This window comes from Lutra lutra, chromosome 12, assembly GCF_902655055.1.
Source record: "Lutra lutra chromosome 12, mLutLut1.2, whole genome shotgun sequence".
Lineage (NCBI taxonomy): Eukaryota > Metazoa > Chordata > Mammalia > Carnivora > Mustelidae > Lutra > Lutra lutra.
The window spans coordinates 8274297-8300768 of NC_062289.1; the positions used below are offsets into that span (position 1 = coordinate 8274297).

Consider the following 26472-nt stretch of genomic DNA (forward strand, 5'->3'; position numbering starts at 1 on the left):
ATGGTGCCAAATGGAAGCCAGTGGGGAAGTGGTTGGGAGATGTGTGTGTATAGCAGGCTGGGGAGGAGCTCATGCAAGGAGTCCATGTTAGAAGATGCACATGTATGTACCCTTGCCCATGTTTCTTTGTGCTCAGAAAATATACACAAGCTACAAAGGCACATATCTAGGATTATTTTCATTGTTTGTCCTTAACTGTTGTCAGTTTCTGTTTATCATATTAGAATAAGCCAAACACTTTTTTTCTTCCTGCAAGTCCCTCCCTACCCTGTCTTTTAACTTAGAAAATATATATTACAGATGGCCTTAGAGATAGTCTAGATGTATTTTTTACTGCAAGGTTTTTTGAGATAATTGTAGATTCACATGTAGTAGTAAGAAATACTACAGAGAAATTCTGTCTAAACTTTGCCCACTTCCCCCCAAAGGTGATATTTTGCAAAATGATAGTGTAATATCATTAACCAAGATACTGACATTGATAGGGTACTGATCTTATTCTGATTTCCACAGTTTTACTTGTACTTACTTGTATGTGTGACTTCTATACAACTTGCCACCTGCATAAGTTTGTTTATGCACCATTACAATCAAGACAACTGTTCAGTGCCAATACAAGTTCATATAACTTTTATGACCGTATATCCCCCTGGGACTCCAAACCCCCAATCCCATTCATCACCTCTGACAACTAAAGTGTCCTTCATCTCTAAAATTTATCATTTCACAGATGTTATGTAAGTGGAATCACAAAATACATCTTTTGGGATTGGCTTTTTAAAACATTTAATTTAATTTTTTCAGGGTTCCAAGATTCATTGCTTATGCACCACACCCAATGCTCCATGCAGTACATGCCCTCCTTAACACCCACCACCAGGTTCACCCAACCCCCCCACGTCCATCCCCTCCAAAACCCTAGTTTGTTTCTCAGAGTCCACAGTCTCTCATGGTTTGTCTCCCCCTCCAATTTCCCCCAACTCACTTCTCTTCCCCATCTCCCAATGTCCTCCGTGTTATTCCTTATGCTCCACAAGTAAGTGAAACCATATAATAATTGACTCTGTTTGACTTATTTCACTCAGCATAATATCCTCCATTCCTGTGCATGTTGATACAAAAGCTGGGTATTCATCCTTTCTGATGGCTGCGTAATATTCCATTGTATATATGGACCACATCTTCTTATCCATTCGTCTGTTGAAGGGCATCTTGGCTCTTTTCACAGTTTGGCAATTGTGGACATTGCTGCTATGAACACTGGGGTATATATGATCCTTCTTTTCCCTACATCAGTATCTTTGGGGTAAATACCCAGTAGTGCAATTGCAGGGTCATAGGGTAGCTCTATTTTTAATTTTTGAGGAATCTCCATACTGGATTGGCTTTTTCCCCCTTGACAAAACTCAGTCAAAATTCATCCAGGCTGCTGCTTTTATCAATAATTTGTTCCTTTTTATGGCTGAGGACAATTTCATGCTATGTGAGTATACCACAGTTTATTAAAAGACATCTGGGTTCTTTCCAGTTTGTGTCGATTATGAGCAAAAGCTATTATGAGTACTTTTTGTATGTGCATATGTGTATGTATGAATATAAATTTCCATTTTTTTTCTGAGCTAAATATCCAAGAATGCAATTGCTGGATTGTGTAATAATGACCTGTTTAATTTTATAAGAGGCTGCTAACCACTTTCCAGAGTGTCTGTATCATTTTAAGTTTCAGTCAGCAGCACATGAGGGATCTAGTTTCTTTGTGACCTCACAAGAATTTGGTGGTGTTATTTTTTAAAAAATTTTAGCAATTCTGATAGGTGCATAGTGATATACTGTGGTTTTAATTTGCATTTCCCTGATGACTGACTGGATTAAAAAACTGGATATGTTCATTCACACAATCACATACACATAATTTCATGTAAGTGGGATAGTTTATATGCTGGGTATTTTCTTCTGTTCATTTTCTTTTCTTTTCCTTTTTCACTTTTGCATTTTTTCCCCAGCTTCCTTTTCCACCCACCTCCTTATTATTCCCTCTTACCCAAGGTAACTCTTGGTAAAACACATGCTATGTCTCTTGTCGTTTCTTTTACAAATGTGATTATTCAGTATACAGTTCTCTGTTGGTTTGTTTTGCTTGAAGTACTAAAATTCATAGAAATGTCTTCCAGTTAATTGGCTCAATTAGAATTCTTTCTAGGGATTGCATAATATTTCGTGATAACAAAGCACCATAATTTGTTCAAGTATTTTCTTGATAGCCATTCATTTGTTTCCAATTTCGTTGTCATTACACACAATTTGCTTAAACCTATGACTTCATGTGCTGGTATGTATGTTTCTACAGGATATTTTCCCAAAGACACTCACTGAGTCAAGGGGATGCATACTTATTTAATAGTAGCTGCCAGTTTTCTTGAAAAAAAATAATTGAGGCAATTCACATAGTCACTAGCTATCATGAGAACACACTTTGACCTGCATTCGCATTAGAAATAAATGTGAGAGCTCCTTTTAATTTTGGCTTTAACTGTATTGCTGTTTTGATTTTCACATCTGTGACTGCTTTGCAGTTGGGAGTCTTTTTTCCAAATGATTTTGCCATTTTATCAGCAGACATGGACTACTGATCTTAACATCAATCTAAAAAATAAAATTTGCTAGAAGTACTCAAATTCCCTGTTTATGTGTTTCAAGTCCTTTCTTTTTTTCCATTGTCATGTGCCGTGAAGTTAAGAAAATTTAATAAAATTGTGCCATTGTTTCTTAAACATTTTTACTATTAGCTTCAAGCAGACTGCTACATCTACATACACAAAAGTGATTTTAAAAACAAATAATCCAAATAAGTCATAATTCAAATGAATTGAAAACTCTGCCAGGAATTCAAATAAATACATTCTTTTGTTTTTACATTTGGATCTAGCTTCAGCTGCACTGTCTTGAAGTTCTTCTCTTGGAAATTAAGGCCATTTTGTTTTAGGGTAGGAGTCTTTGTTTCTCCAAAATCTTACATGACCCATGAAACCACCACCACCACCACAATAAATAAATAAATAAAATCTGAAAATCTGAAAAAGCTTCCAGTGTTAGATATGTGGGGTACAACTCTGCATCTGCGTTTCAGAAACATAATTCAGTATCATTCTTATCTGAAATAACAGACTCCAGTGTTGTGTACGTACCCACCACATGGCTCAGTATAATTTCAAAACTGTAAGGCAGTAGTGAAAATTGAAGTACACAACAAGAGTGAAAATTATCTTTTATCTTTTTTGGAAAACCAATTTTCTGGTTGTTAGTTTTCATATGAGACATTATCTAAGAGCTCAGAGCAAAGTGAAGTGGTGAGACAGTTTTAAGACAGTGAACAAGAAGGCACAAATACTTTTGGATGTTAACAAATGATACCAGCAAGGTTGGGACGGGTTCGATTATGAAATGGAATTGATATCACCAGTTAACAGACTTCTGTGCAGTGCCAAAAGTCAATTTTAAATGATGAAATGAAGCCAGATGAAGAGCGAAGAGAAGTATGGCAAAAGGGATGAAAGGCTTCCAAGGAAAAACATATTGATAAATTCCAACTCAGTTTAGCAAAACTAAGAAAAGTGTAGGTGAGGAGCTGTGAACAGTTTTATTTAGGCAAGGTGACATTATCAGTTTTAGAATAAGAGAACCTGGTATTAATTACACCTATAAACTTTAACTATAAATCCAGAAGCTTTACTTTCTTTAAAAACAAAACAAAACAAAACAAAACAAAAAAAACAACCCAGTAAGGCTTCTACCAAAGACTTCACTCTAATTTTAAATCCACATCTTTCAAACCCTTAGTGCTTTTCGCTTCCATCTATTATAAAACGAATGCACCATTTCATTGAGCAAAATCTTTAAAAAGCTATAATAAGCCAGCTAATACATTGCATAGCACAGGGATTTCAAAATGAAAAACACTGCAGGTTCAAACTATAAGCTGCCATACGTCTCAGCGATGTCAGAGTGCTTTATGAGCTGGGATGCTAAAATTCAATCTGAAATGTATTTACTTGTAGTACTGAGAACCCATGAAAGCAACCAATTGCTCAGAATTCAGTTTTGGGATGTCTGGGGACTTCAGCTGTGCTTTGCCCCACATTCTGCATGGCGGTGTGATTATTTTCCCACCAAATGCCTACAGCTACACCCAGCAGAAACCAGAATACAAGTCACAATCTCACCCTAACAATATCTCCCAGGCACTGTTTACTTAATTCTTCAAGCTTGAATAGAAATCTCAAGAGTCCTCCAACCACCTGGGAGCAAAATCCAGACACAGACAGATAATAAACAAGCACCCCAAACATCTGTAGAAATCAATACGTTGAGCTTCTCCCTACAGTCTTCCATAGCACAGTCTTATCACAAGAAGCCTCCCTATTCAGGGGTATGACTTAATCCATCTGGGCCATTGTCTCTGAAGTAGTTCAATTTCCACAAGCTGTAGACCGGGCTATAATTGCTTACCTGACTCACAGGCAAATGTCTTTGACGTTTCATCATGAAAGATAATTGCCACGGCGTGCTTCTTTGTCTCTCGAGGCAGTCTGGTTATATTTTTGATGTTGTGCAGTTCCGTTACCTTGAAAGAAAAATATTTTTCACTTAGTGTTACAGAAGACACTGTGTACCGGAGCGCTGAAACAAAATGATCAGGCATTCCTCTCTTAAACCACTTCCCACTGAGTATTTATACCCTCTTCCCGTTAACTGTATAGCCAAATACAAGTGAGAGCGCAACAAGTATGGCTTCTCCTCTGCCCTCAGTTTTGGCCCTGGTTTGCTGAATTTTAAAATAGTCTAAAAATTATGTAGAATAACCTCCACAAAAGCAAGGACTCCGTGTTTTTATGAAAATTGTATCTTCTGCCAGTAATAGTAAGGGTGGCACCCAGAAGATTCTCGTTACTCTTTTGTTAAATTCTCATTGGATTCAGTATCTCTCTTCTCTCCTAACTCCCATCCATTGTGCACGTTTTTGGTGGGACGAGAGTCAGAATGCAATGGACACCAGTTGACTGGCAGAAAAAGTGACTAGAAAATTTGGGGTCATAAATATAAGCCATGGACCTGCTTCCCAGAAAAATGCACAAAGTGTTCATAAGCCCATGTACCCACTACTACCTCACGCCTTTCTCTCACCAAGGCCCATCCATGATTCATGCACCCAGGTTAGCAATTCTTCCATCATTTGGCAATTAATAAGTATTTAATAAACTTACTTATTCTAGCTCCAAACTGTCTATGGGAATAAGTTCCTCTGCTATAACTTGTGCACCGTTTCTTTTTCTCCACAGTCCAGAGAGATGGGCAAATGTCTACTCTCTCCACTACACCGCAAACTCAGTGCAATAATACCATTGCACGAATGAATTTTTCTTAAATCTACCTGTCAACATGCTGAATGTTATTTCTTCTGACTAAAAGATTTGACAGGTTCGCTCTCATTTTCACTTAGTTCAAAGATTTAAAAATCTCTCTTGAGGTTTCTTTTTGGACTCACGTATCGATTAAAACTGTGTTGTTTAATCTCCACACATTTGGGGATTTTCCAGCTACCTTGCCATCATTGATTTCCAGTTTAATTCCATTGTGGTCTCATTGCAGATATTGTACGATTTCTATTCTTTTATATTTGTGTAGATATGTTTCGTGGCCCAGAATGTGGTGTATCTTCATTGAACGTTCCACGTGAGTTGGAAGAATGTGTTCTGTTGTTTGTTGATGTTGTCTATAGATGTCCACTATTTCCGGTTGACTGACGGTGCTGTTGCGTTCAACAGGGTCCTTACTGATTTTCTGCCTGCTGGACCTGTCCATTTGTGAGAAAGGGGTACTGAAGACTCCACGTATGATAGTAGATGCATCTATTTCTCTTTGTTGTTCTGTCAATTTTTGACTCATGTGGATTGATGCTGTTTTCGGTGCACACACACACACTAAAGATTGTTATGGCTTCTTGTAGGGTTGACCTATGTATCAGTATGTAATGACTTTCTTTATCCCTAATAATCTTCCTTGCTTTGAAGTCTTCTTTGTCTGAAATTAAAATAGCTACTCCCTTTTAAAATTAATGTTAGTGTGTTATATTTTTAATGAATTTTCAAATTATATTTTTTGATTAATGTTAGCATGGTATGTTTTTCAATATCCTTTTACTGTTAATCTTTCTATTTATATTTAGAGTGGGTTTCTTTTTCAAAACATATAGTTGGATCTTGTTTTTTGGATCCACTCTGATAATCTCTTTTTAGACTGATGATGTTTGAAGTGATTGTTGATAAAGCTGTATTAATATCTGCCCTATTTGTTACTGTTTCCTGTTTGTTACCCTTGCTCTTTGTTCTTATTCAGTCTTCTACTCTTTTTCTGCATTGTATTATTCTAATTGTGCATTTTATATGGTTCTAACTTTTCTCCTTTCTTGTAATTTTTTTCTTCATAGCCAGACATGATGTGTTGGGTCAAAAGAATTGCCATAATGAGGCCCCTCCTGGCGCGGCAATGAGGTGTGGGGGGAGGGGAAGCATTCTCTAGTCCTAAGATAAGGTCCGGGTTTTGGACTTTACAAGTGTTTCTCAGTGCTCCCCACCTGAGGTCAGAGAGGACGGCTAGCATGGGCAGGAACTGGGTATTTCCCTTATCTTGACAAGAGTACCAGTTTTGACTTGCTTGATGTATGATCAATGTTTGTCATCTTACGGCACATGCTCTAACTGCAAATGGAGAATTTTGCTGAAGGGAAAGACTTAAGTCCATTCATGACTTGAAATGCTATCCCAGAAGCACCATCAGTGGCCAACCAGTATTCTACGTGGAGAAAAAGGTATAGATATATTTCATATATTTTTAAAATTTGAGTCCTCCATTTTTGAAGATGATACCCCCAATATTGATGAGGACATGATAGTATCAAAATAGTTAAAAGTATCAATTCGTGATCAAAAATTATACCCATGTCATGGAAAATAATGTCTGTAAAGTATAACTATGTGGCTACTTTTAAAGAGGCTGGTGTTCTCTGTCACATTCCCTTCTAAAATCTGTGGCTTTAGTTTAGACTTTAGAAGTCTAGGGAAACCTACACTTTTAGCCTCATAAAATAACAAACCCACTACTGGGGGTTGCTGTGTAAGCTGTCCAGAGGAGCCCTTTTATTCTCTGTCACAGTGAATTTACAGTTCTGTCTCAATACTGAGAAGCTAATTTTATTTTATTTCATTTTTTTAAAGATTTTATTTATTTATTTGACAGAGACAGAGACAGTGACAGAGGGAACACAAGCAGGGGGAGTGGGAGAGGGAGAATCAGGCTTCCCGCTGAGCAGGGAGCCCAACATGGGGCTGGATCCCAGGACCCCGGGATCACAACCCAAGTGGAAGGCAGACGCTTAACCACTGAGCCACCCAGGCAACCCAGAGAGAAGCTAATTTTAATATAGCCTTCTTTTGATATTTACTTTTCTCTTCCTTGTAATTATCTCATTAAGATTAACATGCAAAATTAAAATCGTAAGATGAGTGGTTTTTAAGCAAAATAATCTACAAAATGTTTGTTTCATGTTTATGCATATATCCAAATACATGTACACATGCATATAATATATATGCTTTTTTTTTTAAGATTTTATTTATTTATTTGTCAGACAAAGATCACAAGTAGGCAGAGAGGCAGGCAGAGAGATAGGAGGAAGCACGCTCCCCGCTGGGCAGAGAGCCCGATGCAGGGCTCAATCCCAGGACCCCGGGACAACGACCCGAGCTGAAGGCAGAGGCCCTGACCCACTGAGCCACACAGGCGCCCCCCTTCTTGTATCTATTTACATATCTACGTATCTGAAAATACTCATTTCATTTCTTTTCCAGAAAAGAAAAATTAGACATCAATATCCACAGTTTCTGAGGATTAATACCTTGGAGAGAAAGATGAGAATTCTTTTTTTTTGGAAAAATAATTCACATATTATATTTAAAGTACCTAAAAGCACATTCTCAAATAAAGTTAAACTGTTGAATTTTTAAATGGTTTGACAAGACTCCCATAATATTTAAGCTGAATTTTGTTCTAAAATAGCACACTGAAGTTATATTTGAAGAAGATATATTATTCTCAAGTATTATTAATTTTAGCTAAACAAAGGATCTTGCCAGAATTTAGCAGAGTCTAAAAGCAATGAAGATTATGTGTTGCCCAAGAATTCATGCAATTTATGGCAGGTGAGCATGGAAGTGATATACTTTCTAAGCTACATCATGTGTAACACCCAGTTGTACAAAACAATATCATAAAAGCATTTATTATTCTCCTCAAGGGCCATTCCCAAGTATTTTATTTACAAATATAAAAGAATATTAGAACAGATACTGTGGGTCCCATCTTTTTTGTTCTCTCACGGCAAAAATCAACAAAACAAATTAATGGATAGTTTAGCAAAATGCAGCAAGCACTAGGGATTTTCTAACTTCTGTGCCTCAGGCAATCTGTCAGATGATGTAGTGTGAACACTGTGTTTGCTCTTCTGTAAAATTTACATTTGGAAATGCAGACAACCTCTTCAAGCAGACATTGTTACACTGGTTTCCAGAACAGGGCAAGACTCTTTGTTGCTGATCAGTAGTGTGATGCTATGCGCTCCAGTCTAGGCTCTGACATTAAAGAGATGCCAGGAAAGCAAATACTCATGAGGATGACAAAATTCTGCTTCTCACGTTGTCTTGGTTAGGACGTTCAAGTGTTACACTAAATTATAAAATGTTATCATATTGTACCAGAAGTTGTTTTAAGAAGGTTATCTCCAGAACTGCTCTTCTTTAATTCAAAATACATTTTAAAAAGTATTGTGAATCACAACTTAGGTCAAGATCTAATATATCTGAATCTCTTCCCTTCACTTTTCCCTCTCAGTATTCTGTGGATTTACTACCCAGGAAGGAACTCTGTATTATCTTAGATGAATGAAAGAAATTCATTCATTAAAATGAATATTTTAAAATATTTTTTAATTTTCAAAACAAACATGTCTGTATTCGTCTAAAACCTGTCAATGGACATAAAAATAATCAACATTTATTAAAATTCTGAATTCCTAGAGCATTTCAATAATATGTATCAATATGTTTATTTCTAAATCCTGATTATTCACATGGCTATAAAAGTACAAAATACAATCAAAGTTTAATAAAAGAGATAGTTACTTTAAATAAATATGAAATGAGCAGAATTTAATCTGAGCGAAGTTACTTTCAAAAGATTCAGGCTGTTCAGGTCTAAGTCAATAAATCCCATGGTCAGTAATGTAAAGGTCTTATTAAGTAATACAATTAAAACCCACCTATAAACATACCTAAATGGCGACTTTGCTAAGTGGTGCTATTTAATTTTCATTCTGAGGAGTAATCCCTGAGGAATTCCTGGTGATAAAGTCAGAAAGTTCAAAGATGGAACATTATAACCTTTTTCTGTGGACTTCATAATTTAGTTGGGGTGATAAGATCACAAACAACAGTGACAAACCCTATGAAACAATTAAAAACAGAGCTAAAGGAGCGTAAAGGAACAACATCTGTATTTCTACAACAAGTTTATAGACAGGGCACCTGGATTTTAAAGTTGTCTCTCTATACAGAGACACCTCCCAAGACTTGCTCCCCTGTCCTACTCTACTCACGTGGGTTGTATCTATCAATGATCACCGTGAGGGAAATGAAAATAGAAATTATTAAATGTTTATTTGTGTGTTTAAAAATGATCCTAAACTCACTGCATGGTAACACACATAATATTTTAGAGTAAAAAATTCCCCAAATAGGTTAAGAATGGCAATGTTTTCACATTCTTGCAAAGCTCTTCATGTCTGGCCTCACAGAAGACTGTTTGAAACTCATACCTGCTTCTGAATTCAGTCTGATGCAATACATTGTTTCCATCAAGCGTATACAGAAAACAAGGCCTCACCCAGACATGAGGTCATAAAAGGGAAGAATAACTTAAGAGCATTTGAGCCAATTGTGGATATTTGTCTTTGATTCTATCTCCAAACTTGACCAACGCTTTCTTAAAGGTTATTGTCATGCAGAGTCACATCATATGCTTTTACACTCTGTTGCATTAAAATCCACAGAACTATTTTCAACCTTGGTCATTGGGAAAATATTGGTGTGCTGAGTTAAAGATCTTACATTGCCATATTTCATTATTAGTATAAAAATATTCATTAATAGCGACCTCCATTTCCACACAAAAATCGGTAAGTTCTGAGAAGTTGACGAACGCCAAAATGCAGACACAGGGCTCCCCAATATTCACTTTGAAACCTTAAATTTTAGCATTGCTGATAAATATTGTCGGTTGTTTTCCTTAAAGATGGGTTCATTTTTGAGAAAATGTCTGACACCCAAATCTAAAGGACCAGAGTTTCTCAATGACTATCTTTAAAACAGGTGTTCTTTGAAAAGAAATGAACTATTTTGCTGTGCCTTCAACAGTCCTGCCACTCCTCCTACTGGGGATAACCACTGCACGTCAGTGTGTAGCAGAAGGGTTTTTTAGGAGTTCTTGTCATTTTTTCCTGACAGAATATTAAAAAGATGTACTTAAGCATCTAGATTTCATAAAAGTAATCACTTTACTCTCTCATCAAGCCGTTCTTAAGTAACATAAAAATAAAATTAGCATACATATTTGTATATTTACTTATATGGGCAAGTCCATGGTGTTAAGAATACAATGATTTTGTATTTACTTTTCTCATTTATTTATTTTTGCTTTTTTGCCTGAGGTTTTGGTGTCATTTTAAAACAAAACAAAGCAAAACAGAAAAACAAAACAAAACAAAACAAAAAAGTCATTTCCCAGAATAATGTCAAGTAACTTTCCCCTGTGTTTTCTTCTAGGGATTTTATGGTTTTAGGTTTTACATTTAAGTTTTTAATCCATTTTGAGCTGATTTTTGTATATGGTGTAAGAGTTCAGTTTCATCTCTTTGCATGTGTACATAAAAATATATTTGTTTTTCTGGGCTCCCTATTCTATTGGCCTATGTGTCTGTTTCTATGCTGTTTAATTACTACAGCTTTCAATTACTATATTTTCCAAAATAACTGGAAATGAGCAAGTATGATGTCTAAAGTTTTATTCTTCTTTCTCAGAAGTGCTTTGGCTATTCAGGGTTTTTGTGATTCCATATACATTTTAGAACTGTTTCTTTTCTGCTTCTGTGAAAAATGTCATTGAAATTTTGATAGAGATTGTACTGAGCCTATGTATCACTTTGGGTGGTAGATGCGTCTTAACAATACGAATTCTTCCAATCTATGAACACAAGATATTTCCATCTGTGTCTTCTTTGCTTCCTTTCATCAGTGATTTATCGTTTTCAGTGACAACTCTTTCACCTCCCGGGTTAAAACTTATTTCTAAGTGTTTTATTCTTTTTTTTTTTTTTTTTGCTGCTATTAGAAATGGGATTGTTTTCTTGATTTCCTTTTTGGAATGATCACTGTTTGTATAATGAAATGCAACTGATTTTTGTATGCTGATTTTGTGCTCTCCAACTTTACTCAATTCATTTATTAGTTTTAAGATTTTTTTATTATTTATATGGCAGACAGAGATCACAAGCAGGCAGAGAGGCAGACAGAGAGAGAGGAGGAAACAAGCTCCCCACTGCGCAGAGAGCCTGATGCAGGGGCTCGATCCCAGGACCTTGGGATCATGACTTGGGCTGAAGGCAGAGGCTTTAACCCACTGAGCCACCCAGGTGCCCCAGTTTTAAGATTTTTTTAATAGAGTCTATAGGACTTTCTAGATATAAGATCATGTCATCAACAAACGGAAATAATTTTACTTCTTTCTTTCTCATTTTAATGCCTTATTTGGTCTAATTGCTCTTTCTAGTACTTTGTAATATGTAGAACAGTAGAATACAAGTGGTTAGAGGAGGCATCCCAGTTTTGAACTAGATCCTAGAGTAAAAGTTTTCAGTTTCCCCCCACTGATTATGATGTTAGGTGTGAGCTTTTCATAAACATCTTTATTTTGTTAAAGAAATTTCCTTCTATACATATTTAGTTGAGAGGTTTTTTTAAAATCATGATTGGATGTTAAACTTTGTCAGAGGCTTTTTCTGCATCTATTGAGATGACTGTGTATTTTTTATCTTTCATTCCGTTAATGTGTTGTAGCACACTCATTGACTTACATATGTTAAACCAACTTTGCATCCCAGGAACACATCCCACCTGGACATGGTATGTTGTCTTTTTGATGTGTTGATGAATTTGGTTTGTTAGGTTATGGAGGATTTTTGCTTCTACATTCATCAGAGATATTAGCTTGTAGTTTTCTTTCCTTGTGGTATCTCTGTCTGGCTTTGGGATCATAGTAATGTCGGACTTACAAAGTACGTTTGGAAGTATTTTTTTTTACTTATATTTTTCTTTTTTCTTTTTATTATTTTTTTAATTTGAGTAGAGTTGACACACAATGGTACATTCGTTTTAGGTATCCAACGTGGTGATTCAGCAACTCTGTACACTGTGCTATGCTCATCAGAACTGAAGCTACCATTGGCCACCAGGCAACACTATTACAATACCATGGACTATATTCCCTATGCTGCACTTTTATTCCTGAGATTTTTATTCATTCCGTAACAGGACGTATGTATCCCCCTCTCCCTTTCAACCATTTTGCCCATCCCCCGACCCCGGTCTCCTATGGCAAACATCAATTTGTTCTCTGTATTTATAAGTCTGATTCTGCTTTTTGTTTGATTGTTTATTCTTTTTTTTTTTTTTTAAGATTCCATGAAATCATATGGTACTAATAAAAAAGTTTTTGCACAGCAAAGGAAATAATCAACAAAATGAAAAGGCAATCTACAGATGGAGAAAACATTTGCAAACAAATTAAGAGATTAATATCCAACATGTACAAGGGTATAACTCAATAGCAAAAACATACACCCAAATAACCCAATTAAAACATGAGTAAAGGATCAAGGTGAAAAGGCATGTACACTGAAATTACTTTGCGTTTTAAAGTAACTTTTTTTTTAAGATTTTATTTATTTATTTTTTGACAGACAGAGATCACAAGTAGGCAGAGAGGCAGGCAGAGAGAGAGGAGGAAGCAGGCTCCCCGCTGAGCAGAGAGCCCGATGCGGGGCTCGATCCCAGGACCCTGAGATCATGACCCGAGCCGAAGGCAGAGGCTTTAACCCACTGAGCCACCCAGGTGCCCCTTAAGGTAACTTTTATCAATTTGCTGTCATGACAATTGAGATTGGATATCTGTCTATTTAAGTGCTCAATTTCTTTCTATAAATCTAACTGTATTTTGAAAAGTGAAAGAAAGTTAACATTCAGACTTTTTAAAAGTAAAATCAAATGAATTAGACAATAAATTGCACTCTCTTTTCTTATTAATTTACTAATAATTCTATTAATCCTGATATTTTACTAATCTGGCTGTTTTAATTAAGTCAAAGGTTCTATTTTTGAGAACAAGATGGTACATTTTAGAAACTGGTTTAACAGAATGTTTATTTTATTAACTTTATTATTTAGTATTCATTTAACTTTATTCACTATCACTTCATTAGAATGAAGAATACTTATTTTTCTAGTAAGAAAAGAAGATGGGTATTTTACTAAATTTTAAAATTATTCCAATTAATAAATCTCACTCTCTCCATGCTTAAGTCCTAAGCTTTCATAATAAGAATTTAAATATTGGTATTACCCTACACATTATATCCACTACACTGCAGCATTTCTAAAGAAATTTTATAATTGCTTCTTTCTAGTAGAATCTACATCAGTTTTCCAGTATCTGCTTCTTTATATTTGTCTCCTGTCACTGAAAAATATAAATGTATAATATTAAGAAAATCAATATAATTCATTCTTTTTTTTTTTAATTTTTTAAATTTATTTGAGAGAGAGAGTGTAAGAGTGGAGAGGTCAGGCGGAGAGCAGACTTCCTGCCGAGCAGGGAGCCCGAGGTGGGACTCGATCCTGGGACTCCAGGATCATGAACCTGACCCGAAGGCAGTTGCTTAACCAACTGAGCCACCCAGGTGCCCCAATATAATTCATTCTTTAAGCCCCCCATGTCTCCATGCTCTGATACTATGTGCTGTGATATAGTCCTCCAACATTTACTATTTGACTACTGTAGCATTTGTGTTATCAATACTTACAAACTTTGTTTTTATGTCTTTGAAAAATTTAAGGTCTCTCAAATATTAAATGACATTATGAAATGCATCATCTAGAAAAGAGTGATTATAGACAGAATTATAGTAGAACTGGAATTAACTATAATAGTCACCATTGGTTGTGTATACAGCATACAGTTCCAGCTCCTTCCTTCATACCTGAACCCTATTTTGTTCAGCTATCTGACCTTGCATCACATAGCTCAAGTGCCCCAGTGGGTATCTCTCACCCCAAGTACCATGGTAGGACTTGTGATTCTTCGGCTGATGGTCTCCTTGCTCATGACCAGCTTAGGAAAAAGGATATGACTGAAATATAACTAATGAGATGTGCACAGAAGTTTTCTGGTGGTTTCTGATGAATGCTTTCTAATGTAGTCTCGGGCTAAAACCATCCCTCTTCTCCAGTGTGTTGTCTAGATGTCATAATTGAGGAATGCTACAGCTATCATTCTACTAGTTAAAGAGGAGGGTAATCCTAAGGTAGCAGAGTAGAGATGGGGGTGGGGGAACCGGTCTTTAATTTTCATTCTTTTTTTTTTTTAAGATTTTATTTATTTATTTCACAGAGAGGGATCACAAGTAGGCAGAGAGGCAGGCAGAGAGAGAGACAGAGGAGGAAGCAGGTTCTCCGCTGAGCAGAGAGCCCGATGCGGGACTCGATCCCAGGACCCTGAGATCATGAGCTGAGCCGAAGGCAGAGGCTTAACCCACTGAGCCACCCAGGTGTCCCTTTAATTTTCATTCTTGAACAAGAGGTACTGAATCAACCAACCCCAAAGCCAGTTTCTTTTTCTAGCCACGCTGTCATCTGTCATAGTACTCTGCTTAAGTCATTTGATCTGGCTTTTCTGTTACTTGCAGCCAAAAACATCCTAACTAAGAAAGCAAACTTACTGCTGAGCTTTCTTCATTTAACAATGGAAGTGGCCATCCCTATCTGGGTGGCCATCACACAGTAAGTTAAAGCAATGACCAGAATCAGGGTCATGCCTCCTGTTTCTCTGACTAGTGCTCTTCTCACCAATTTATGTAATTTATTAATGGCAAATAACTGCTAATCAAGAAGTTACTACAGGAAAGTGTCTTCAACTACAACAGAGACTCAAATTGTAAGGATGACAAAAGAAATAATAGAAAAACTCACTACCTCATTACCCCTAAATTATTTTCAGGTGGCCTATTTTTTTACAGATTTAAACATAATCTGTTTTCAGGTCTAAGAAATGCAGAAAATTAACATAAGAAAATAAACACTAAAACAGGAAATCTATGTACTTCTTTCTGTCTTTTCTCCCTCCTTCCCTCTTCTACTCCCCTTCCTACACTCCCTCCCCTTTCAACCTCTCCCCTCTCCCAGTATAAATTTAGCATGTCTAATAATATGTTTCACTGACTCTAAGAACAGAAAGGCATGAAACAGCTCAGTCAGCTATAATACCATTCTTATTTTGAGAGTTACAATTTTACTACACAGACCTAATAGCAACTAGCTGGCTACGATAACGTTTCTTAGCAGATGTACAAAATTAAATTCCTTCATTATTGTATGGGGTTGAAAAATAGCTCCCAAAAGATATCTTGAAGTCTTAACTAACCCCCAGAATCTTCAAGTGTGCCTTATTTGGGACAAGGTTCTCTGCAGATGTAATTGAATTAGGACGTTGGAGGAGATCATCCTGGATTCAGAGCGGGCCCTAAATCCAATGACACATGTTCTCACAGGAGAAGAGCGGAGGGAGGGTTGAGACAATGGCACGGTGGCCATGTGAAGGTGGAAGCCAAGACAGAAATGATGATGCCACAACCCAGAAGCCCCCAGAGCCCGCAGAGGCTGGAAAAGGTAAGCAAGGCTGCCCCCTCCCAGTTTTGTAGGGTGCAGCCCTGCTGACACCTGAATTTCTGACTTCCAGCGTCCGACCGTGAGAGAATAACTGGCATTTTGGAAGTTTGTTAGGCCGGCCCTAAAAACTAATAAAATTACACAGAATTATTTGAAGAAAAATTGCTCCACTTGTTACAAAGTTAGTAGCCTTAACTGAAGATAAAAATGGCCAAAAAATCAGAAAAATTTGTAGAGCCCCATTTCTCTAATGAGATAATAGTTTTCTAAAAAGCAAGGATACCTCACTGTTCATCATGACCTACCTAAAAGGTATTAAATATGTGTTTCTTTTTTCTTTTTTAAATTTGTGATTAATCAAAAGTCCACACAGCTCCACAATATACAATATATATATAAACTAATTTTAGGGGCGCCTGGGTGGCTCAGTGGGTTAAGCCCCTGCCTGCGGCTCAGGTCGTGATCCCAGGGTCCTGATATCGAGCCCCGCATCGGGCTCTCTGCTCAGCAGGGAGCCAGCTTCCCCCTCTCTCTCTGCCTGCCTCTCTGCCTGCTTGTGATCTCTGTCTGTCAAATAAATAAACAAAATAAAAAAAACACTAACTTTAAAAAGGACAAATTATAACCACAGGTGACAAAATTATCTGACAGTTCACCAGGGAGTTAAATAGTTAATCACTCATAAGCAAAGATATGGAAGTTCTGCCAAATAAAATCAATAGAGTCAAGTTTTTTACGTTGTCTATATAGACTTACACACTCATACCTACTATCAGTGACAAACATATATATGCTTTTTTCCTAGCACATATGGATTATTTATAAAAACTGAACAGGTATCTGATGATAAAATAGTATTAGTAAACTCAAAAGACCCAAGCTATATAAATTACAGTATACACCCATAATATAATATAACTACAATTTATAGTAAATGGATGATTAAATATTCTACGTATATAAATAAGGAATAACACATTTCTAAGAACATCTGAGTTAAAAAGGAAATTATCATTTCAATTACAAGATACATTTTAATGAAAACAAAACAGTACATATTAAGATTTGAGGGACACTGAGAAAGAAGTGCATAAAAAACATGGCTTTAAAAATATTTTTCATGAATACAGAAGGTTGAAAAGAATGAACTCAGGCATTCAACTGAAAAAGTTAAAAAACAGAATTTCAATAAATAAAGACATCATAACATCATGAAGGCAATGGCAGAAATCACTGAAATGAAGAAGAAAAAAATGAGAAGTTGCATGAAAGCAAAAGGTCCATTTGAAAGGATTAGTAAAAGGGACTTGTGACTAGTTCGATGAAAGCAAAAGAGAGAAGGTGGAGATGAATTAAGTACGAGATGAAAAGGGAAAAATTGAACAAATAAAAAAATCTAAATATTAATAAGAAGCTCGAAAACAAATGAATACTAATTAGTTTGAAAACACTGATGAAAGGATATATATCTAGAAAAATATAAGATGCCAAAATGGTGGCAGAAAAAAATTAGAAAACTTGAACAAAACAATATACTCATCTCCTAATAGCCCATTTCTAGACTCGTTCATAATTGAGCTTTACCAAACTGGTAAGGTTTGATTAATTCATATTCTCTGCAAAATATTCCAAGAGGAAAAAAAAAAAAAAGCAAAAACCTGCTTTTGCTTTCTGAGTCTGGGCTAATATTGATCCTAAAATAAGATATGAAAAGTCCAAAAAAACTCATTAATGAAAAACAAATCCCAACATGTAAGTAAGGTTTATTTCAGGAGTAAAAGTATAGTTTACATCAGAAAGTGTCCAAATGTATTTCTCAAAGTTGATAGATTACATGAGAAAAATCACATGGTTACCTCAGTAGATAAAATATGACATCATTGATTAGGTTTCAACATCTTTTGGGAGAAAGTAAGTTTTGCTATATCAAGAAAGGAAAGGAATTTTCATTGTTTAAAAGGTTAAATACCAAAATATATTTTACTTCATATGTAAGCATTAGACACATTTCACTTATTAGCAGAAACACGCAGGTACCCTGTCTATCCCTGCCTTAATGTAAATAGGTCCTGGGGAGTAAGGAAAGGAAAAAAAAAAAAAAGAAACAAAGAAAAAAATAAGTGAAACTATCAATCTTTGCATGCAATCATTACTGACATATAAACACTAACAGAGTCAACAGAAAAATACACTATTAGAAGCAACAAAAGCATTCAACAATATTGTCAAATTATAGTAAACACACACACACACACAAAACCCCAACAGGATTTCTCTTCTAATAATCATTAATTAGAAATTAAAGTAAAATAATACCTTCACAAGAACAAGAAAAATTATGAACTATCAAGGGATTTTGTTGGAGAAAAATGTAAAAAAAAGAGAAGCTGAGGAGCGCCTGGGTGGCTCAGTTGGTTGGGCAACTGCCTTCGGCTCAGGTCATGATCCCGGACTTCCAGGATCGAGTCCCGCATCAGGCTCCCAGCTCTTTGGGGAGTCTGCTTCTCCCTCTGACCTTCTCCTCGCTCATGCTCTCTCTCACTCATTCTCTCTCAAATAAATAAATAAAATCTTAAAAAAAAAAAAAAAGAGAAGCTGAATAAAAAGAGAACATTACATGTTCTGAGACAATTTGCCAGAGTAACATCAGAGAATGAGAACTGAGTGTAGGGGGAGCGAATGCCTCACCAAACGTCCCACGGTGTGACACCATGGTAATCTAGAACAAGAGCCATGCTAGCGCTAGGACAAACAAGCAGCAAGGAACAGAGAAATCAGAGGAAAATGCGCTTGTCATGTATGCTGCCATCATAACTGAAAAGATAGAAAGTTTAATAGATGGACTAGTGAAAGCTCACCCCCAACTATTTCTACAAATGGAATTCTTAATTCCATATCCAAATCTGGATACTGGATAGATGAAAGGCAAAAATATTGAAGGCAAAACTATAATGCTAACTGAATAAAATGGAGGATAACATATCTTTGTGATGAAAAGATTTCTTAAGGAAGGGACCAAATGAAGCCCAAATTGAAAACATCCAAATTTGCAAATCTTGGTTTCATGGAAGGGCTCCATAAAGTCACAGACCGATAACAGAGGTGAGAAATTATTTACAATGTCTAATAGTAAAGCAATCTAATATTTAGAATAGACAAAGAAACATTACAAAACAGCAAGAAAAATGCAGGAACTCTGGTAGGAAAGTGGACAAAGGATAGGACTGGGGAATTCCTGGAAGAATAAACCCTGAAAGCAAACAGACAGAGGGAGAATTTTTCAATTAATTGGACATAGGAAAATGCATGTTAAAACACAACTGCTTATCACTTTACACACACAAGATTTGGAGAAGTCAGTAAATAATGGAAAGTATCAATAAGAATGTGAGAATACAGAACCCTCACACACCCTGTGCATGTGAAGAATGGAGATGTATTCTGGAAAGTCATCTGGCAGTACATATTTAAGTATTCATGTATCCTTAACACAACGATCTCATTCTTTTTATATATCCCAGAAAATTTCTCACATTGGGTCATAAAAACACAGTACAAAAATCTTAATTACTGTACTGTTTGAGATAATGCGAAGTTCTAGCAATCTAGTTTCTGTCACTAGGAAAATGGAAAAGTAAAATATAATGGATGCAAACTATAGGGTACCATGTAGCAGTCAGAAGCAACCGGCAAATGGACACATAGAAATGCAGATGGGTCTTAAAAGCCATAGTGCAGCACGAATAAAAATAAGAAACACGGAAAGTTATAATACAACAGTACTTAAGGGAATTGACAATGCAGTACATATTCAAGAAATCAACATTTATAAGAATTTATACACATTTATAAGAATCCTACAGTTTCCCATCATACTTATGATGATTATCTACAGAGGAGGGGGAATAAAGAGGGTTTAGGATGGGAATAAGATAAATGATCAAATATTACAGAAAGGGATGATGACTGCAGCCATCAAGTAATACAACAAACTCAATCTGCAACTGAGTCCAACTATACCTGGAACAGAAAGGAAAAGGAGGGAGGGAGAGAAGGAAGAAGATACACACCCTCCCCACCACCCCCACAAAAAAAAAAGTCAACTGAATGATGTGTGAAATTCTAGTGAGTCAACCACTATTAACAATTACATGCCTATTACAATTTACCCGTGCTCTGAATTAGTCTTCAGCCTGGCTGTCTGTGGCTTGGTATATGATACCACTTAACATAACTAATGGGCCTAATTATGTTCCTCTAATAACGGACACAGAGTGGAAAAGAGTATTGGTATGATCATTAATATACATCATTCCAAAGAATATAAAAAAGCTGAAGGAGATTAGGGTTACTTTCCTAAGCTTATGACCTATTCTAGGTGTGACCCATTAGCTAACTACTAATCACATAGCTAAGATTTTTCTATAGACTTAGAGCATCTAGACATAATATCCAACATTATTATTTTTTTAAGAAAATTTTAAAAAATATATAGTTTCAAGTAATAGAAGAACCCAATTAACGGTGATTGAAATCTGGGGGATGTTATAGTGGCCTCTGGGCCAAATGTGGTCTATCACCTATTTATGTAAATAAAGTCTTATCAGAATAAAACTATAACCATTTGTTTACACATTGTCTCTGGTTATTTAAGGTACTATTAAGGGCAGAGTTGAAGAATTGCAACAGAGACCTTAGGATCTGTAAAGCCTAAAATTTTTGCTATCTGGCCCTTCACAGATAAAGGTTTGCTGGACACTGATTTGAACAAGCAGGACCTATTTTTTTCACATTAAGAACTCTGAAGTAGGCAGTTATTAGTGTTGGTCCAGTGGTTTGATGACATTAGAGGAAGCATCTCAAGCCCAAATATTTGTCCTTCTCTTCACATTTCTCTTATGCCCATCTCCTCCTGGGCGCAGAATGGCTGTTGCATTTCCAACCATCATGCTTTCCATTTAGGGAAAAGGAATAAGGGATATTGCTGGCCCTATCAGAACCCCAAAATCCTTTCTATCCCTTCTGGCAGGCTTAAATTTACATTTCATAGCCAGAAATGTACTTGTCTAACTGCAGGAAGTGTAAAAAAGTGATCAAAGTGTAAAAAAGTGATCTCTAGGGTGGAGATGGGAAAGGAAGAAGTGAATTACAGATGGGTGTCGAATTAGCAGTTAATTAAATGAAACCCCATGCGTGAAATGTCCACGTCGCATCATGCTTCTCTTCAAATACAACGTCTTTAATGGACAGACCTCCTACACACCATGAGGGAAAAATGGCTGTCTCACTCCACCAGCCTAAAAAAATTCCTTCCCAAATTAAAAAATAACCCAGAAATTAAAACAAAACAAAACAAAAAACCCTGAAAATTTAAATGATACACCACTGAAGTTAGATCACAACACGACGACTCTCGGTATACCTGACCTAGTCATGGGAACTTTTTAAAAGTAAGGTTTTTTCCTCCAGCTGGTCACAGAAGACAAGGCAGAGAGTCAAAGCTGGAAAAAGTGTGTGATGCCCGTGCTGTACTGGAGAGGAAAAGAGCCGAGCACGTCAAGGACTCCAGGTAGCTTCCCATGCTGAGAGCGGCCCCTTCGTGGAGCCAGCAAGTCTCACAGCTCTGGGGAACTAAAATCACCAACTGCATCAGGAACTTTGAAGCAGACTCTTCTCTAGAGCCATGAGATAACTCAGTGCAACTAACTTCAGGGCCCTTGAAATCCCCAGCAGAGAAACCAGCCATACTGCAGTGAGCTCAGAAACATGCGTTTTTCGAACTCCTGAAATTGTGGTAATTTGTTACGCAACAACAGAAAATGAAAACTGTCCTATAACTATTGTTAGTGACGGAACTGCAACCTTCAGTAATAATGATGGGTCTAACCACATTGGTTTATTTGCAAAATGGAACAGGAATAAAAGAAAAGTTGACTTTTTGGACCACTTTCAGAGCTGGCTGTCCTAGCTCTAAGACCAGGAGAATATCATGGTAGCTCCAAGCTTACATCAAGACAATCCTCTCACGAAAGGATAGAAAGGATTAGTGGAAAATTCCAGGCTACTGCAAATCAGGCTAAAATTTAATTTTCTAGTACACTGCATCTGTAATACGATTAACTTGATTAAAAGATAGATGAGAGGAAAAGGAGAAGTAGGAGAAAATAGTTGTATTTTTAAGCAAACATGATCTCTCCTTCTCATTCTTTGGCTCTAAACCAAAACAGAACAAAACAAAACAAACAAACAAACAAAATTATATTTCCCTAATTCCACCATTTCTGCCAGAGGTCACATTATGTGTGACAATGACAGTTGAGTAGAACAAATGCACCAGTTATCATCAAAACTGATGATTCCACTGAATCTCAAAACCCATAGTTCCCTAAATTAAGAAACTGTTCTCTAATCAAAATCAATTTAGTGGCTGCTACTGATTTTTAATCTTGGATTGTTGATGGCATATTCAAATTCTATCTCAGTTTTTGTGTAGAAATATTAGCTGTATAAAGGCTTTAATATTTTAAAATATTATATAAATTAACTAAATATGAAACAGCATTGCTATTTATAAAAGAAAAGTTTCTAGATAGATATTTATGGTAAGGTAAAAGTATTAAGAGAATAAATTCTCATGGAAATATTTTTCAAATTGTATATTGTAAATGAATATGCATTCATTATTTGTGGAATAATGTAATTTTCCATTAATGACAGAAAAACAATTTATCCTCAGGAACATTATGCAATAAGCATGTCTCCAGTTGCATCTGTCAGATACTGCACAATTAGCCAGACGCTGGGGAAAAGAGATTTTTAAAACCCCAAATGCACTGACGGTATTCTGAAATAGTAAAGAGCGTTGGATCTACATCCATTAAATAAATATCAAAATGCTTCACAAATGAAGGAAATAGTCATCATGGGGTTGTGCTATTGAAGAGTCCTTCTCAAATTACTATCTGATTTACCACATAAAATGACATACTTGAAATTACAAGTTACTTTATCATGCAAATTGGTCTCAAAATTGTTCTAAAGTTAGTATGAGTTATTTCCCTGGTTTCATAGATGCAAAATCTGAGGCAGAAATGACTTGTACAACCATAGTTGTTTTATGGGCCACGTAGTACCTCACGTGAAATTTTATCCCCTCACTTTGTGAGCTATGCTATTACTTGCATTTTACAGATAGCAGAGTGAGAGAAAGATATTTTTTAACTCATATTACCATTTTTTCTGATGTAGTACCATTATGGATGATTGCTTCTCACACAATTGGATTAGTTTCAAAAAGTCAGATAAAGACAATAATTTTTCTAACATTAATTATACTTCTATATACTCTAAGTCAAGCCCAGATTGGCCTTACAGATGTTTTCTAAGAGTGTGATGCCTATTTCTTACTGAACAGATATCTGTTATGGAGCAATAGGTTATCAACAAAAATTCTGATTGCCGAGTGATCTGTTTTCTGTGGCATCCTGAAACTGCAAGGAGTGATTCTTATTGGAGATATCGTAGCTGTTGTAAAATTGTAATGGACCTTGATTCAAATATGACAAAGATGAAGTCTAACTCAGGAAGTTCCCAATTGTCTTGCAATCACAACTTTGCTGATGCCCTCCACTTGCGGGTCTTATTGCCTGATCTCTCTCGCCCATCTCTGGCTTTAGAACTGCCCGTCCTCACATCCCACCCATCTCTGCCAGAGACACCACACAGGGGTGTGTTGTGAGCATTTTACCCCTTCTTTTCATTCTACACAAAAACCAACTTTTCATATTCCATTTCTTTGAATCTTTTCTGAGTCATTAGCATGTGATCAGATACTATGACGTAAACAATAAATAAATGATTGTGGGTTGACGTGTGACTGTCCTAGGAACCAATGTGTGTGTTAACAGGAGCTTATACTAAAAATTAAAAAACAAAAACAAAAACAAAAACAAAAACAAAACCCTGAGACCTCTTCAAGATAAAAGATTATTACAGATAGATGAATAAATGAATGAATGAAGAATGAACGAACAAAAAAATGAATGATACCCTAATGTGAATGATTATCACTCTGGGACCTTCCAGCAGACATTTTAAGAGACACCAAACCTGTGAACACTCTTCACATCATACCAAGTTTGTGCTCATCTAAGTAGAGAGCCACTGGAATCAAAATGAAAGTGTTCAACATTATACACTGTTCATATGTGCTGTTTATACACAAACCTATGGTTTTGCTCCTAGCTTTACGGATATGCTCTATTTCCAGGTGGCTGTTTTTCATAAGGATGTCTTCATCTTTTCCCCAAGTTTCTCAGATGTTTGCTTTACATAAAGATAAATACCGACAACTCCAAAAATGAGTAAAACGGATAGAACAAAATGATGTTTTCAATGTCAGGTTGCAGGGGATTTAGAAAGAAGATTGGTCCCAATACAGACATTGCTTTTCTCGCTCATGTAGTCCTCATCCTAGGAAATTCACACCGTTCCATCTTCATTCACCCTTCTCAGGGATTTTATTTATACTTTCCTCCCTACAGACAGCACTCATTTTTATTTTATTAAAATTTCTATGAACTGTTTCTTTTTCATCTGCTTAGAAAATTAAGGAAAATTTATTAGCTGATTCTATGTAAATTGCTCTGGTTCAGTTTTCATTGAGGATAAATTTGTTTTGAATATCTGTTATGACAATTATATACAGCTACATTTTCAACCCTAATGCATTTTTAATAACTTCCTTCAGCAGCTAGTGATTTGAATTTCAAATTTCTTTCTACCAAGAGGTAAAAAAAAAAAAAAGTATATACCATTTTATAGCCGTTTCATATAAAAATTGATTTATGCAGCAAGATCTCTCTCACAGTAAACATATCAAATGTCTAAATGGGACCATTAATACTCATAAGCCTTACAATATGTATGTTCCAGATAGAGCACAGCACAAAGTTAAAGCTGGCAAAGAAATAATTCTGTCCTTAGCTATTGTTCATAAGTCTCTCACTAAGGCTGGACACATTTCACTCATTTGATGGATTATTTTGATTTATTGCTATTGAGCTCTATAGCACATTTTCGGATGTATCAAGACAACCGAATAATCACAAGTTAAAATACTTAATAATTAATAAATAGAACAATTGGGGAAATCCAGACTAGCCTATTTTAAGCTATCTTGAAAATGAAGATGATTTTTTTTTTCCAATTCTGGGGTTCCAAGATTTGAACTGAACATGAACTGCTCAAAGGAAAAGAGATTTTAAATAGGTCAGCCTTTTCATAAAGAGATCTCCCTTTACTCATCTGTCAGAGAGAGCTGAGAAACTTACAGCTTTCCTCAAAAAAAGGATTCATGGAAGAAGGCATGGGAAGTGATGGTTCACACTTTGATTTTGCAGAAACAAAAGTCTACACCAGGATAAAATATCACGAACATTTGTGACTGCTATTTTGCCTCGATGGCTGGTTTTTAGGGTTGGGACAAATTAACGCCATCTGACCTCTGGGGTGGCATGTTTATAGGGACGGGCAGCCTCAGGGACGAGGAAGACACACAGCCTCTAATGTTCTGTCATCTCTTCTTTTCTTTTTCCGGTTAAACAGTCTCAATAATTACTATAAATTTTACTGTTTGGTATTTTAGCATTTATTCCACTTGCATTTCCTTTTAAGTGCCATTTTTTAATAATTTTCTATCATTTTTGGATTGACTCATTTTGAGTCAAATGTCAGCTTTTTTGATTTGATTTATAACTCTTGATAAACTTAGAATTGAAATTAGTTTATCAAAAACACCCTGAATGTCACTGTAAGGCTGGTACCAAATCCCACGACTTTTAGAGGAAAGCGTTTTATTTTGCACTGATCAAGTTCTCAGAGAGGCATTAATATACACCCACCTTCACATCACCATTCAGTAGATCTCCTGTGCATCTGCTTTAAGTCTGGCTGCAGTTCTAACTGTTGAATGAAAACATCTATCTGAATGTACCGTAAAGAAAGCTAATCTCACGTGCCAAGAATGCCTTCTTCTTTCCCACGGAGAACTGCCCCTCCACAGCGGGTCCCTGTCTCTGTAACCGCAGGACCACCCCTCTATCACCCGGTCTGGAAAACACAGCGGCTCCTACTCCTTCCTCTTCCATTTCTTCTATATCCAATCAGTGAAGGCTTGTGATTTTTTACTCAAAACTTGCTCTCCTCATCTTCCTTCCTTCATGGATTACACCACCCTCTTCTCTGTTGCTCAGACCCAAACGCAGGAACCTCCATGAGTCCTACCTACCTTTCACTAACACCCCACATCTAATCCCAAAGTACATTCTGTCAGCGCTCACCGACCATATCCGGAAGGCATCCATCTCCC

At 36.3% G+C, this 26472-nt stretch overlaps 1 protein-coding gene across 5 annotated transcripts in view; it reads right to left on the reverse strand.

Annotated features, from left to right (window-relative positions):
* DOK6 (docking protein 6) overlaps nucleotides 1–26472 on the reverse strand; it is a 369400-nt gene that overhangs the window by 228085 nt on the left and 114843 nt on the right. For all 5 annotated transcript variants that reach the window (XM_047697267.1, XM_047697268.1, XM_047697266.1 and 2 more), the window contains exon 3: nucleotides 4507–4621. In XM_047697267.1, coding sequence (XP_047553223.1) covers nucleotides 4507–4621 — 115 coding nt within the window. The remainder of the gene's footprint in view (nucleotides 1–4506; nucleotides 4622–26472) is intronic.